At 44.7% G+C, this 16,139-nt stretch overlaps 1 protein-coding gene across 1 annotated transcript in view; it reads left to right on the top strand.

The window, feature by feature from the left end:
• The window catches only part of LOC146821130 (maestro heat-like repeat-containing protein family member 1), a 150,455-nt gene that overhangs the window by 88,500 nt on the left and 45,816 nt on the right, over positions 1–16,139 (top strand). Inside the window, exons 2-5 of the mRNA XM_085609803.1 lie at positions 48–175; positions 321–443; positions 12,950–13,115; positions 14,111–14,209. Coding sequence (XP_085465929.1) covers positions 48–175; positions 321–443; positions 12,950–13,115; positions 14,111–14,209 — 516 coding nt within the window. The remainder of the gene's footprint in view (positions 1–47; positions 176–320; positions 444–12,949; positions 13,116–14,110; positions 14,210–16,139) is intronic.

Here is a 16,139-nt window from a genome sequence, read left to right as displayed (position 1 = left end):
TATTTGGAGAATTCAGCATGTTTCTTTTTTTCTGTATTTTACCACAGTTCCAAAGATGAAGTATCTGAAAGAGATGGACAGACCCACAATCCTACGAATACTGGATGTCTGTGCTATGCGCTACCCAGATAAAACAGCCATCTCCTGTTGTCGCTATTTGGAGTGTTTTAAGAAAGTAAGTCTGCTCATGCGAGTACAGCTTTGCCTACCACCTCCACTGGCAGAGGGTGAGGGAAAGCAATGGTAAGAACTGAGGAAGTGGGCTTCTTACACTTATTATGAGCAGTCAAGTTTAAAACCATATTTCTTTCTTATCATAGCTTGTATGGGAGCAAAGACTGGCAGTGTTGGAAATACTTCTCCTCATCCTGCAGCGCGAGACACTTGACTTCAAGAATATTGTGTGCATCTCTCAAACCTCCTTAAAGTTCCTGCAGCAGCCGGTATGTTGCCTGAAGCAAGTTGTGACAAGTGTGGACTGATATGAGGGAAAAGCATAAAGCCTGTTACAAGCTAGATTCAACTCAACTATGTTGTGTTTGTAGAGCTGTCCAAGTCTAATAGTTTATTTATTAAAGAGTTTTATATGGCACTGGCTAGACCTGTGGGTATCAGAGCACTTTACATCATTGTCAAAGCATTATCAGTCAGTAGCAATACAATATACTTAGAGTGACGAGAGTCAAGTCAGTGTATAGTCCTTGGGCAAAAACAAGATAGAAGGAAGTGGTAGTTCCAGAGTGAGTTAGAGGTTATATCCTGGATTGTTGAGGTGCTGAACGAGCAAGAATTCTTTCAGTTGTCTTTTGAAATTCATAAAGGAAGAGTTAGTTCTGATATTTACTGGGAGAGAGTTCTAGATTTTGGGGGCATTGCCTGAGAAGGAGCGAGAGAGGGCTTTTTGCTTGTGGAGAAGTTTATTGGAGCTTCTTCGATTTCTTGTTTAGCCTGCCTTTGTGAGTTTGGAAGTGAGGTATGCTGGTTTACCAATGTGTACAACTTTATGGGTGAGGCAGGCAGTCTTAAAGCAACAGTATGCTTCGATAGGTAGCCACTTTAGACTATTGATTCCATGGGAGATGTGTGATTTGGTGGGAGGAAGGACTTCATTTTGTTAAGGAGTTTTAGGTTGTAGAAGCATCCTTTGCTGTAGGCTTTATGTCATTGCTCATGTTCAGATTTGACTCCAGGGTGATCCCCGGAGATTTAGTGGAGTCTGCCAGAGTCAGTTTGAATTTCAGGGCATCTAGGTTATTTAGCTATTCTTAGGTCTGGGGGAGCTGGCTGTGATTGGACAAAAGGAGGATTTCTGTCTTTTCTTGGTTATGGTTAAGGTGGTTGTGTGTCAGCCAGTTTTGCACTTGTGTGAGGGTGGAGTTCAGCTTGCGTATGTCATCCAAAGAGGATATTTCCAGATATAATTGGGTGTCATCTGCATATAGATGGTAGGCAATGTTTGCTTGTTTAAGTATTACGGTGAGAGGTTCCATGTAGATATTGAGGTTGAAACTACAGAGCCATGTGGGACGCCTTGGGTGATGGCATAAGCAGTGGAAGTTGAGTTGTTGTTAGAACTGGGGTCTCTAGTTGGCAGAGGTAGGTACCTTTGACCAAATAGGGCGCCTTGCTTCTAGTCAGTGTAAGGGGGTACACTCCTAAAATAACCCCTGCTCACCCCCTTGGTAGCTTGCACGAGCAGGCAGGCTTATCTCAGAGGCAGTGTGTAAAGCATTTATGAACACATACAGTAATCCTGTGACAACACTACAGATGGACAGCACACAGGTTTTATATAAAAAATAAGTTTTCTTTATATAGACTTAACACAAGACCACATATAATGGTAGAAATAGCTTATTTCTCTTAAGATGGTATATGCGACACTTATGTTCAATATACCTTTGCATGCGTAATGCTATACAACGAAAGTATTGCAGGGAGGGTGATGTGTCGGTTCCTTACACGCAAGAACGGTGGTGCGTCGGTTACCTACTGCTGAGTAGGGGACGATGATGCGTCGGTTCTTCTCAGCGTGGGGAGGTGATGCGTCGGTTTCTTACTGCGATTCCGTGGCGATGCAACCAGCAGCGCCGTGATGCGATGAAGATCCAGTGCAATGAAACAAAATGGCGTCTTCTTCTTGATGCGACAATGATGCGTGCACGCCCGACGACCGCGCAGCGACTAAACTAATCTTCTGAGCCGCGACAGGCACTGCAACACGCTTCTCCGGTGATGCGAGGGCATCTGCTGCAATGGCGACACTCTTCTCTGGTGATGCGGGGCACTTCGGTGATGCGACGACAACTGCTGCGGCGGCGGCGCGCTTCTCTGTTGATGCGACGGCATCTTCTGCGACGGTGACACTCTTCTCCGGCGATGCGAGGCGCTTTCGATGATGCGATGGCGGCAACGGCGGCACGCTTTCTCGCCAATGCGACGACAACTGCTTTGGCGGCGACATGCTTCTTCGTCTTGAGTCGCGCTTCCAGCTCCCAGACGCAGTCTTTCAGAAGGCCCAGCTCAACAGCAGGCACTTCAATTCCCAGCAGGGGAATGCAGGGGAGCTGGTTGGTGAAGTCTGTTGTCCCTGAGACTTCAGCAGGAGGCAAACTCAATCTTCCAGCCCTTGGAGAGCCTTTACAAGTTGATGAAAGTAGCACAAAGTTCCTTTATCCTTTCTTTGGCAGTCAGGCAACCACTGCAAGCCAATCCCCCAAACAGCACTCAGCTTAGGGATAGTCTCTTCCTCAGTTTCTCTGGTTCCTCTCCTCAGCAAAGGTTCTTCTTGTTTCCCAAAAGTGATCTAAAGTTCTGGGGTCTGGGTCCCCCTTTATACTCATATTGTCTTTGTTCTCTGAAGGCAAAGAGGCCTTTGCCTAGTCCAAACCAGTTCTGGTCAGTCCCGGAGCACTTTGTTTACATGACTTCTTCTTTCCTTTGAGAGTGTTGGCCAGGGACATCAGACGCACCACAGGAGGGAAGGCACAGCCCTATTCAGACCCAGGTGCAGCTCCTCCCACCACTCTCCATGTAGATCTCTCTATTCAGCCTTGTGCTGACTCACCCTGTCTCCTGGAATCCCCCAGCCCATGTCACTCAAACTCCAGACATGGACTACACAACCTAGCAGAGATAGGCTTGGATAGTTAGGCAAGAAAATACCTACTTTCTAAAAGTGGTATTTTAAAACACAGAATGTTAAAACCAATTTCACTAAAAGATGTTTTTCATCATTCTGAGTTCAGGCATACTAAACTCGAACTTCTACCATGCTCCCTGGGTCAGTTAGGTTTATAAGATGTTATCATAAAACTGCCCATTCTGACCTATGGGGAACAGGCAGCCTTGCAATAGTTAAAAACGAAAATGACTGTAATTCACTATCAGGACATGCCACACACACCAGGGCATGTCCTACCTTATACTTACAATGCACCCTGCCCTGGGCCTACCTTAGGGGTGTCTGATATGAAGAAAAGGGAAGGTTTAGGGACTGGCAAATGGGTGCACTTGGCCTGTCAACACGGCAGTACCACACTGCACACAGGCTCTGCAATGGCAGGCCTGAGACACACTTTACAGGCTCCTTCTGTGGGTGGCACAACCAGTGCTGCAAGCTCAACAGCAGCATTTGATTTACAAGCCCTGGACACCCATGGTGCACTGTACGAGGGTCTGACAAGTAAATCAAATAACCCAATCATGGAGTCACTAATCCATACATCAATTTATCATCGGGAGCACTTGCACTGTGGCACTGAATAGCAGTGGAATAGTGCCCAAAGCATCTAAAACCAGCAAAAACATGTGAGGCAACAGCAAAAAATGGAAGGGAGACCCACGCCAATGGTGCCAGGTCTAAGAGTTGTTTATTTTTTTTATTTGAGATTGGTTATGTAGAGACGATGAGAACCACTTCAGAACCATGCCATCTGCTCTGATTCGTTGTTGTAGTGAGTTCAAAAGTAGTTTGTGGTCGACCTTGTGGAAGGCCACTGATAGGTCACAAAGGATGTACAGGGAGCATTTATCTTCATCCAAAGAATTATATATATCATCTGTTATAATCATCATAGCTGTTTCTATGCTCCCTCTGTTCCCGAACTCGGGTTGGTGGAATCAAATAGGTTGTTGCTGTCAATGTATTGGTTGAATTGGGAGAGAACACACTTCTCAATAGTTTTTGCCAGGAAGGGGAGGGTGGAAACGGGCTTGAAATTGTTGAGGACCTCTGGGTCTGCCCCTGTTTTTTTTTAGCAGGAGAGTGACGTGGCCCTCCTCGATGCAGTGAAGCAAAGTCCCATTAATAAGACAGCTGCTTTATTATCTTGGTCCAGAGAGGGGTTGTAATGTGGTTGAGACTTTTAGCCAGAGAGGCTGGAAGAGGGTCTGTCTAGTATGAGGAGGGTTTGGATTTTGCGATCACCTTGTAGATGTCTTCTTCCGTGACTGGGTGGAAAGTCTTCCAACTCCTGGGTGCTGTGTAGGACCTTGTGTGTTGGTAAAGTCCAGTGGTGAAAGGCAGAGAAGCCACTGCCGGCGAGATCGGTAAGTAGGTGGAGGAGTTGTTAACCTCTGTGATGTGGTGGGGGATTGCCAGTGGACATATGCGTTTGGCAGCCTAGAGAGAGTTTGATCTTCATGATTTTTTCGTTGAAGAATTTGGCAAAGTTGTTGCATCTTTCTTTGGAGACAAGAGGGGCTTCTTTGGTAGGTTTGATGTTTGATGATGTTGAAATGCTCTTTGTGGAGGTTTTTTTGCTTTATCAAGCATACTATGGAAGAAGGTGGCTTTCTCTGTTAAAATGGGATTTTTGCATTTCCTGAAATATAATCTTTCTGCAGCTCATCGTTGTCCGAGTTGAGATCAATGATTGAACCAGGATCTTGGTGATGTCTCTCTGATCCTTTTTAGTTTCATGAGCCTACTTGGTCTAGGATGGCTTTCATTGTAGAACTGTAGCGGGTTTGTAAGCTCGTCAATGGTAAGGTTGCGGGAGGGACATCGTTCTTTCTTCCAGATCGGAAAGGGGTATCTGATTGATGTTTCTGGACCATTGGAGAGAGTTCCGAGATTGGTTTTGAGGTACTTCTGTTTGGTTCAGTTGAAACAGGATGATGTGGTGATCTGACCTGTCGACTGGCAGGATGTTGTCTATGGTTATTGAATTGTTTTGTGCTATGATGGCGTCTAAGGTTGAGCCTCTGTTGTGGGTTTGGCCTTTGCAATATTGGGTATGATCTTTGCTGAGTAAGAGTTAGCTTAAAGATTGGAGTAGTGTGTCCTTCTCGTCATTCCAATGTAGGTCGAGGTCTCCTAGTATTATGTTGTTGGTGTTGGAGAGACAGCAATGCATTATCAGATACGACAGTTGTTCGCTGAAGGGGGAAGTGTGTTTCCTGTTGGGTGGTAGAGGAAGTGACATTTTGGTACTTTATTGCCTTTAGGCATTATGCTAGTGCTGAGATATTCAAATGATGGGAAGGAAAAGGAATCTGTTTCTGTCATAGTGATGTTGCACCCACAACCTTGATGCCCTATTTCTTACCGAGACTTGACTACATGCTGGGTCCTTGCCGAATATAATTATGGCACTACCTGACAATTTTTCCATAGTAAGGTTAGAGAGACAAGACCATATAGGTGGAGGCATTGCTAATATTTTTAAGAAGGAGTACCACTGTAAAATTGAAGATTTTTTGATGTCTGATTTTGAAGCATTGATCTTTACAATTGCTTTTACTCCTAAATGTTTGTTCTCCAGAGCTTTGATTTACCTCCCCCCTGGGGTACGCTGGCTCTCAACCTGATCTACTGGCTATCCACATTTTGCAAACTGCAAATTTTGCAATACTTGGGGACCTAAATCTTAATTTAGATGGCTCAAAGAGCACTCAAAGTGCCTCTTTGATTGAGGATCTAAAATGCACTTTATTTGGCACTTACTAACTAACTGCCCACTCATGTGGCTGGGCATCTTTTAGATCCTATTTTTCCAAATATAAAAGACTTAAAGACAGAGCCTCCCCATCCACTCTGCTGGTGTGATCACTTGGCTGTGCCTTTTACGGTCAAGCCCCTTTCTTTCCTTTCCCCAGTGTGGCTAAAGTTGCAATCAGAATCCAGAAATTGGCCTAAACTCAATATTGCTGCACTGAATGAGCAACTGCTTTATACTAAACCTACTCTACAACAACAGATCGATTTAGATTAAGATCCAATTCGTCACTGGCTCACTGAGTCCATTGATTTTAATCTGCCAACTACTAATAATACGTGTACGCAGAATTCACCCACCAGCCCATTGGTTTAATGATGCACCTAAAGCAGAAAGGAAACGCTGCAAAGCGTTAGAAAGACGAGGATGAAATAGTTTGCACAAGACGGCAAGATTATGTATGGGGATTCTCTAAAAGGCTATCATGCCTGCTTTAACTATTACACTTAAAAAAATCATGAACATGCAAAATTGCCAGAAGACACTCTTCAAAGTGGTTTCCGTACATTTCTATGGGGAAGTCGCAGTTGCAATTTTACAGTTTAAGGAGCCTTCTAGGAGGACTTCGAGGAAACCCGTTGGAACTTAAGAGGTTGGAGAGCCACCTGACCCATGGATACCGTAGTACCGGAGTTACCAATCCCAGAGGAGCAGGGTGCATAAGTCTGGAGTGGTGTCGGAAACCACCGTCGTTCTCAATGGAGGGCTGCGAAGAAGTGCTGTTGCTGTGAAGGTGAAAAAGGTCCGATGGAATCCCAGCTGGGATTCTGGAAGAAAGGAACCTGAAAGCAGAGGGGACAGAGTCAGGGTCACTTCAGAGGGACCAGGGGTTGGGAGACGAATGCCCACCAATGTCGGGTACTTCAGGTGCGAAGAAGGGATGCTTGACTCTGCAGCCACGAGGACCAGGAGATGTCGACAATGACCAGGAGCCAGATGCGAGCTTTCCCATGAAGGATGCCGAGTGGTGAGGGGTCGTTGTCCGGCTGGAGCACCAACAAAACTTGGCAGAAGCAACCCACGAAAGAAGGTCAAGCAGGTTACGGTGTGGACCAGCAAGGTCCAGGGGACTCACCAAGCAATGGGGAATCAGGGCACATCTGGAGCAACCAGGAAAGCCCAACAGAATTCAAGATGACCCTCAGGAGGACCCACAGGCCGAATGACCAGGGGTCGCAAGAGGACCTTGAGCAAGAGCCCACGGAGCACTTGGTGCGAGGAGGCTGGAGTTCTTTGGTGGAAATACTGCTCAGGATCAGGACTACAGGGAGTCCAATGCACAAACTCGGGAATTGCCAACAAGCATATGCACTTGCAAATAGACACGGTGCACAGGGAGGGGTTCAGGGTATGTGGTCCCCACGAAGGATACTGGCCTCAAACTTGCTGAGAGGGCAGATCAACCTAAGGGACCTTCGAAACCGACCTCCTGTGTTACTGGAGTCTTCAGAGTCCACAGAAGAGTACAGGAGCAGCAGACCGGTCAGTTGCGTTAAGGTGCCTGCGAATGCAGTGGAGTGATTCATTCAACCCAAGGGAGATTCTGCAGTTGTCCTTAGTGCACCACAGGTCCTGCACCAAGCCTGTATGGAGCAAGGGCACAGACAAAGCTTTGGACAGAGAGGGAGATGAAGTTGGGCCCAGTCGAAGTCCAGCGTGTCCAAACAGTCGATGGTCAGTGGTTTCTTCTTGTAGAATCTTGTCCACATAAAATCTAAAGAGCTACAGTCAGGTAAGCCCTTTTGTACCCACTGGAGAGGGTTGGACAGATTTGGGGGACCCTCCTAGGGGAGGGTCAGGACAGAGGGGTGTTTACACCCATATCTTTTGTCCAGTTTTGCGCCACAGCAGGAGCCAACGGCTCCCAGAACTGGGTTAAGCTGGACTATGCACAGGGACACCAAATGTGCCCCGGGTGCAGACTTTCAGGCACTCTCAGAATGCATGAAACCACACTAACCCCAGGGAAATACTGGAGGAGGGAACTAGAGGCACGAGGCGCTAGGAGCAGGCCAGCCTCCAACATAAAGTGTTCAACACAAATGGGGCCGCTCCCAGTATAGTGACCAAAGGTGCTCAAAGGTTAAATTGTGAGTGCGGACATCTCATAAAAAGTGAAGGACTGGCCTCACACACCACCAGGTGTCATGCTTCATCATCGGCAGTCCTCGCCCTCTAGAAACTCGGTTTGGTAGAGGGCGGGCATTCACCTGACGACAGGGATGCACTTCTAAACTGAGTGGGGGCCCGTGAAAAGTGAGTGAAGTTTAAAAACCATTACAGTTACCAAATTAAATTTTAATAGAGTAGGCAGCTGTATGGTACTAAAAAGGTGAACGGTTGAAGTGGGGAATTTATTATCCCCTCACCGTAGTGAATAGGGTCAACATGTTTCTGCCGAATGGCCCAGAAGGGTCCGTGGCATTCATCAGGTCCTATAGCAAGGGGGCTCCGTTCTTACCAACTTCGTGGTGAGAAGGCACCACTTGGTGGGGTGACCTGGGTCACACTCCACCAGAGAGGGGAGGGCTCTCAGTAAGCCTGTAAAACATAAATATACACAAGAGTACCATCAGAAGTAGGCTCGGTCCCTGAATAGAATCATTGAGGACCACATACACATATATTAACGTGAGTGGCTATATGTGTGTAACATGTGACACTCATCTGTGCACACACTGAAATAAAGAAACATCATATGTGAGACATAATCCCTCACATCTTACCCTAGAAACAAAACCTACGTGCCCCATGGGAGAAGGATGGGGGGAAGACCCTTGTTGTCAGACTCTGGAAAATTAAAAACAGTAGTAGCCATGGTAAAAAATAAACACATTGTATGCAATTTCTAAGAGCATGGAGCCAATAAATGATCCTTTTCAAACTCACACGCATTCACTAAAAACTGCATGCATTCCCTTAATGCCTCAAGGTGCGTCTCCTTTGGTAGCACCTAATCGTATCCTTCTGTCCTCCCCAATGGTGACTGAGCGAGGGGTGGGCGTGGTTTAAATAGTGCTCTTAATTGGGCGTGAGACAAGAATTGCACCGTAATTAGTGAAAGTGCCTGCCAGTTTGTGGGATCCGGTGTCCCAAATTGCGCCGAAGGATGTATGCAGAATCTGTGCCTGGCCTGCTCAGAGCGTGGTAACGAGTGTCGCCTAGCCTGCGATGAAGATCCGGTGTCTGCGTGGTAAGCGTGTAAGAGAAGTCGGGCTTCAAGCTAGCCTGGCTGATGATGGGTTCAACCCAGATCTTTGACCGGGGGTGAGTGCCTGAAAAGTTTCAGTTCTCTGTCCTTCATCTCCTTGTGTTTGCTTTGTTCACCCTAAGCTGGCAGGGTATGCCCAGATGTGGGTCCCTTGCTCACTTTGCCACTGGATTCAAGCTAGCCTGGCTGATGAGGGCTGTTAGTCTGAAACCAGTCCCAGGATGCTTGTTTCTGGCCCAGGGAAGACATGGCTTGGCTGTTCGGGCTGGACTGTTCCCATGAGGCACAGGGTCAAGACTGATTTGCATATAGCTGTGTCTGAACTGGGGTGGCAAAGTGAGCTAAAGAACGATGATGGATTCAACCCAGATCTGTGACTGGGGGTGAGTGCCTGAAAAGTTTCAGCGCTCCGTCCTTCATCTCCTTGTGTTTGCGCCATTTTAGAGATAGCATTTACCGCAAGGTAATAATGCACCTGTACCTATATGTCCGGCTGAGTCGAAGACAACCCGGGAGAATGGTCTACGAAGGCTGCAGAGGGGCTCTGCTCATGCATGGGCACCCTCTCAAGTAAAACCCAGCACCCTGTCTTCAGGATTGTTAAGGTGTGCTATTCGGGTGGCTTATAAGTTTTAAGTGTACTGACCTATAGATATAGTGAACCTATATCTAAAATAAGTGGTGCAAGCACCAGCTTACACAGTTTGCAGTAGCAGACCTGTAGTTCCATTTTGCATGGCCTTTCATGGGTGGTATAATACATGCGTCAGCCCATGGGAGGCCTCTGGGGTACCTATGCCCTGGGTACATGGATACCATATACAAGGGACTCATAAGGGTACCCCAGTATCCAACATGCAGTGTACCAAAGTACATGCATAACAATTTAAAGGAGAAAGCAGATAAACTGAGGTCCTGATTAGCAGGATCCCAGTCAGAGTAGTCAAAACAGTGCAACATCAAGCAAAAAGTGGGGGTAACCATAAGAAGCAGATCCTACTGTCCTACCCTACCAGCCGACTCGCTCCCTAAGATCTTCAAATCAAACACTGTTCTCTGTACCGAGGTTTCATCTAATCCACATGACAGTCTGCTCCTTTGAAAATATAGGCCCTAAACTGTGAAACTATCTCCCCTCAGCTGTAAGGAATTGTAATTCACTCCTGAGCTTTCGTAAGGGTCTGAAAACCTGGTTATTTTAGCGTATCACATCAGACCTGTGCGCTATGTTGCGCCGGTTAACACTCTGGGGTAGCTGCATGCATTAGAAATTGCATAATAATAATAAGGTCGAGGATAGGATAGGAAGATTGAATGTGATGTCAATGTCGTAGTTCAGGATTGTTTCTGCCAGCTCTGTTGCATGCTTGAACGCCGATCTGCAGTTTATGAGCATGCAGGTTGTATTACTGCTGCTTCTGGTCTTCTGGCAGAGGGGTGCATTGGGTATTTTGATATACTGTGCTGGTGGCCTGGCAAACCAAGGAGATCACCTGTATCTTGAAGGTGGGTGGGTCCATGGATTTTGTAGGGTTGCATGTTTTATCTAGATCTCTCATCTCCCTTAAGAACATCATGGGGCACGATCTTTTAGCCTGTGAAATTGGTTATTGAGGGAAGTTTTGTGCCAGCGGTTCATCTGGGTCTGAGATAAACGTAGGGGTAGGCTGGTGAAGTTGTAGGAGGGTCGATTTAATTGTCAATCGTATGCAGGGGAGGGTTTAAGAATCTTAAGGATGTTGTTGATACCCTTCGATACCTTATCGAGTGGATTTTCCAAGTGAGTTGAACGATCAGTTATGCCGATCGTGGCTATATAGTTCAATGGAGATAGTAATTCAAGTTGACTTTCCATGCCGAATGAGCCATTTCGTTATGTCTTTCGAGGGCGTACGTTTCAGTGGCGGGAGTGTGGAGGTGTTGAGGGGCGAGTTGTCATCTCTGTTGGGTTCTGGGCTCTAATTACTTAGAAGCACAAGGGGCAAGAAATAAGTGCTATTCTCAGATGTTTCAAAATATGTTTTGACCCCTACACCAATAGCACATGTTTATCTGCATATAAGTAGGCAGGATCAGTTCTCCACCCTTTCAATTATTTTTGTGGAGTTAGAGAAATAGATGCTTCTAAGTAACGCATTAGGAAACATTGTGAAAGTCTCTACCAGATTATCTAAATTCAGGAAATTTCTGACTTTACACATTCTTTTCAGAGATACAGAGGCTATTCGATCACCACAGGAGTACCATGAGCTAGACATGATTAGGAATACCTAGATGAGGGATGTGCGGCAGTTCTCGTTAGTTTCAATTAAGGTTTAAAGTTACTGCTGTATATTCATACTAGCATTCATGTTTCAGTGGTCAGGGCATTTATTAATGCATTGATAGAGTATAAATATATCTTATGTAGGATAGCTACATAAAAGATTGCATGTCACAATATTAACTACAAAAATATTTGCTACAAGAATATCATAGCAAAAATATTTAAAAAATTATTGTGGAAGTGTAAATTAGTAAGTATGGATTTAACTCAACATACATGTACAGTAAAGATACAAATGTCATAGGTACGTGTATGTGGAGTTTAACAAAGCTGAAATACCTATATTCATACCTTTATATACTTGTCAATGTTTTGTCTGTCAATACGTGTAACAAGTTAGCAATGCATAAAAATGGTCAGGTAGACGTATTGCAGGCTCACCTACATCTAGACCTGTGTCAGCCCCTTTTGAGGTTCTCCTAGTTTAGGAAACTATAGATAATAAGCTTCACTGTCTAGGATAAGTGAACTGACTACTCTTACAAAGAGACAAACAAAAAACCCAATAACAACTACTCAAGTCATATCTGACATCCTTCAGGTGACAAGATACCAGTGGGCTCATTGATCACTTGTTTGACAAACATCCCCTTTTCGAGGTGTAGTGAGGAGAGATGAGGAGTGAGGAGGAGTGTAGTGAGGGGTAGCGATCCTGACCATCTACATTTTGTTTACAGGATTCTTTCCCTCATAAAGAAGAAGCCCACTGAATTATTAAAAAAAGCAGATGACCAGAATATATAGTATTCCCAGATCGTATGATGTTTCTTTCTCAGAATTCAGGCACATAGGGCCTTATTTACAAGCCCCTTGCGCCACCCGTACGTCACATTTCCTATGTTAAAAATGACGCAAAAGTGGCGCAAGGGGCTTGTAAATAAGCCCCATAGCATTTACTAAGGGATGTGTGAACAATTGAGTTGAGTAATTTTGTGTTATGCTTTGAGTGTACCTGTGAAACATCTTATTAAATATATCCTAAGTGCTCATCCCTGGAATGTGTTGTTCCATGCAGCATACACATACATGCTATGTGCTTTGGTGTGCATAGACCATGTATCTTCTGACACACACTGCACTCATTGTACTATTGCAGTGCAGTTACTCCATGCAGCACACGCATACATGCATTGTGCCTTGGGCTATACAGGCCTTCTATCTTCTGACACTGTATTCAAGGTTTATTGGTGATGTATCTTGAGCTCACAGGCTCCCAACTGCAGTCATACATATCATATTAAGGGAGTTTTGGCACCACAGTTAGTATTTGACAACAGCTATGTCCCCAGCCTCTGGTTTGGATTTTGCATTCTACAGAATTGAAGATTATGGTCTGCCGGTTTGATACTAGGGATTGTTTTTTAAAGTAGTTAGTTTTCATTGTAACTGATCTCTCATCATCTTGATCAGCTGTCTGAGTTCACAGACGTGGAGAAAGTCGGCTGCAGATTGATGGTGTATCTTGCTCGCTGGCTTCCCAACGTGGTGCTTAGGAACATCCTGGGTCTTTTTGAGATGAAGGCCATTCCACATCCATATGTTGCGTTGTGCCTACGAAAAGTCATTCAAGGTCATGGTAAGTTGCCTGGCATTTGAGAGATCCTTACATCAGGGAAGACCATGCTAAGTGAAGTGGGACATGGATTAAGTTCTGTTGGACACTGTTGGTACAATGATCACACAAACCAAACTAGACGGTATTCAAAGCACAATGGGGTAGTGATAGCTACAGACATGGGTCTCTGGTTAGGAGAGTACAGTCCTGTAAAATCTCAACCTCATTAGTTCTGGCAGTTCAACTTAGAACCATAGGGTTTAACAGCAGATAAAGACTGCTGAACCATCAGCCTGCTTACTGCCTGCTTCTCAGAATGTATAATCCAATCTGGTCCTCAGCTTCAGACTTCCCGTTTAGGACTTCTCTTTGCCGGTCTCACTTGAACATTTTAAATTAAGTTACTGATCCCTAGAATTTCTGTCAGAAATTTACTCCCCGTATTTGGTACTCTCTCTGTGATTTCATTGATACTCATTAGCCCCTCCTCCTCCCCCTTCAGTTTTACTTTGTGACCTCTAATTTTGGGGAAATTGATGCTCCCAGGTTTAGGGCCTAAGGAGTTCATAAGCAACCCTTCTAACAAGTGTGGCCTCTTGTACATGAAACACCACTAACCAGATACTATTGTGAGACCACAGAATGAAAAGAACCTCCTTTCAGACTTTGACCCTCAGGGAATTTGCTGTCCATTTCCCAGAATCTAAAACAGTACTCTTCTAAAACTTTGTGTGCCGCCTGTGTCAGATCGAAGGAAGCCCAAAGGCTGCGCTCTCTCTCTATTGCGCCACCCATCTCATTTCAACGTACATCCCAAGGCTCTGCCTTTATATTGACCCAACCATGTCAGTTCAAAGTGCACCCCAGTCGTAAGGTCTACCTGTTGTATGTTTGAGTTTGAAGGGCACTACAGAACTCCTATCTCCGCTGTGGTACCTGTTTACACCCAGGCACCACAGGCTTTTGACTCCATTATTCAACCTGTCTGAGCTGTGTTTTTTGTTGTCACCTCACAGTGTCCATAATGAAGTACTCTGAGGATTTCATCCTTGAAAGCTTTTTACCCATCATGAGGAAAGCAAGAACTTTTGTTCACTGCTGGTATTTCAGCCGTGGTAAGTATAAATTAGTATTAGGAAGCTTCTCTGAAACTGGATGGAGTGAGCACCCACTGCAAGAATCCTTTCCATTTTTTAGAAACCACCAGAGAAAATTTTATATAATTGTGTGTATCATTTTAATCAAAGGGCGCTGAGTTTGGCTGAGAATTTTGCCAAAATCTTCTGGGTGTTAAATTCATCTCTGAGAAATGATTTCGCTTTTCTTCATAAAATGAACAGATTCTGTACATTGTATGTAAAATGTATATGCTCTGTGCTATTTTGAGCAACAGCTGAGGTATTAGAATGTGACAAAAGTAATTAAAACTGCTCACCCTCCCCTTTTTCATTTTTATGAAACACAAGCATGCATTCGGGGGAATGGTTAAGGGTGTGTGTTATCAATACAATAAAGGCCTGGCTATCAGAGAGTCAATAATTGTTCTCTCTTAGGAACTTCTTCTGCCGTGGGGATACCTATCTCCACCCGATCTCTGACATCCTGTCCAGTTTACTACAGTCCCAGAACTCTTAAATCAGATGTCTTAAAAGAAGAACTGCTATCAGTCAATCCGCAACAATGTACATCCTCCCCCGCAACATGTGAGTGAAAGACACTTACTAAAAAAGTGAGTGAGAGAGTGAGAGGGCACCTCACGTATGCAACACCAGGGAGGCTACCAGCAGGTTCTCGCCAGTATTCCCACGTCTATCATCATCGGTTGCCCACTCACAGAAACAAAGAATATATAGTGTCCAATAATGAGACAGAAAGGCAGAAAGAAAGAATTAACTGTCCCAAACAAAACCCCGTGATTTGCAGAGAACCGCGTGTTCTATGCAATTAAAATTGAGCTAAGCCTCACTGTTAGGTTGCCCTCTTTATTCGCAATTGTGAGCTTACTCAAATTAAACGCACTGCATGTTGCTAACCTTTTCCAAGAACACCAACATGTTTCATTGCCATTTACTTATGTTGTGGCAAATTCGTCAGGGCGTGGGGTTCAGTCACTCGCCTCACTGGACAATAACTTTTAAGTTGCGGATAGGCTGATAAAACAGAAAAAACAGCAATTCTGTCTTAACAAAATCTGACCAACCAGACACTGTAATAGTCAAACATGATGTGTATTGTTCAATCATGCATTGGGTAATATATATTTACCAGGTGCAGGCTGAGGGCGCTCATACCAGCCTCCACCAAACCATGCGGGGTTGTGTTCATCACTATTACCCCTAATTAAAAAGCACTTCTGTTGCTTATCGTTACACCTGTGGAAATAATGTTTCAACATTAGATCAAAATCCTTCATATAATGTGTATGCTCTGTTTAGCTAGCGTGCACCATCTTTATCTCAATGTCAGAGTATATCTGATATCATCTTTCTCAGGCTGGCTGCTAACTGTTTCTTAGCCCACTGGTCCATCCCGTTTCACTGTATACACCTCGGTACTCAATACGTATCTATAATCGAGAGTTTTCACTAGCATGCCACTCTCATATGCTATATCCTGCCAGCAATTCTAGATGCCTCTGATTATTGTACCATCTCCGTGAGCTAACATGTATTGTACGCCCTCATTACACACTTACCATCATCATCATCATAGTCTTTATTCGAATTAAAAATGATTCATACAAGACACAAACATATACGTAAAACAGAATTATAGGGAGTCCCATTTGCTAAAAAATGTATAAAATCTTTCTATAAATAACTAAAATTTAGATTTAAGAAAAGAATTAAACATTTCAGCAGACTTAGGATGAAGTGCAATACAGATGAATAATAAAACAGTATGTAAAGCTAAAATGTTTTGGCAAATAACAACCAAGGATGGAGCCCTACGAGGGAGCCTCCTCAGTACCCCGGAGGGCATTGCGTCTTAAAGACCATGCCCAGCCCAAGTATTTGGCTAAGGCAATTGAATGGACTGGGAAAG

Source organism: Triturus cristatus, chromosome 6, assembly GCF_964204655.1.
Source record: "Triturus cristatus chromosome 6, aTriCri1.1, whole genome shotgun sequence".
Taxonomy (NCBI): Eukaryota; Metazoa; Chordata; class Amphibia; order Caudata; family Salamandridae; genus Triturus; species Triturus cristatus.
Note: the sequence above shows the minus strand (reverse complement) of the source record. Positions and strands in the feature narration are given on the sequence as shown.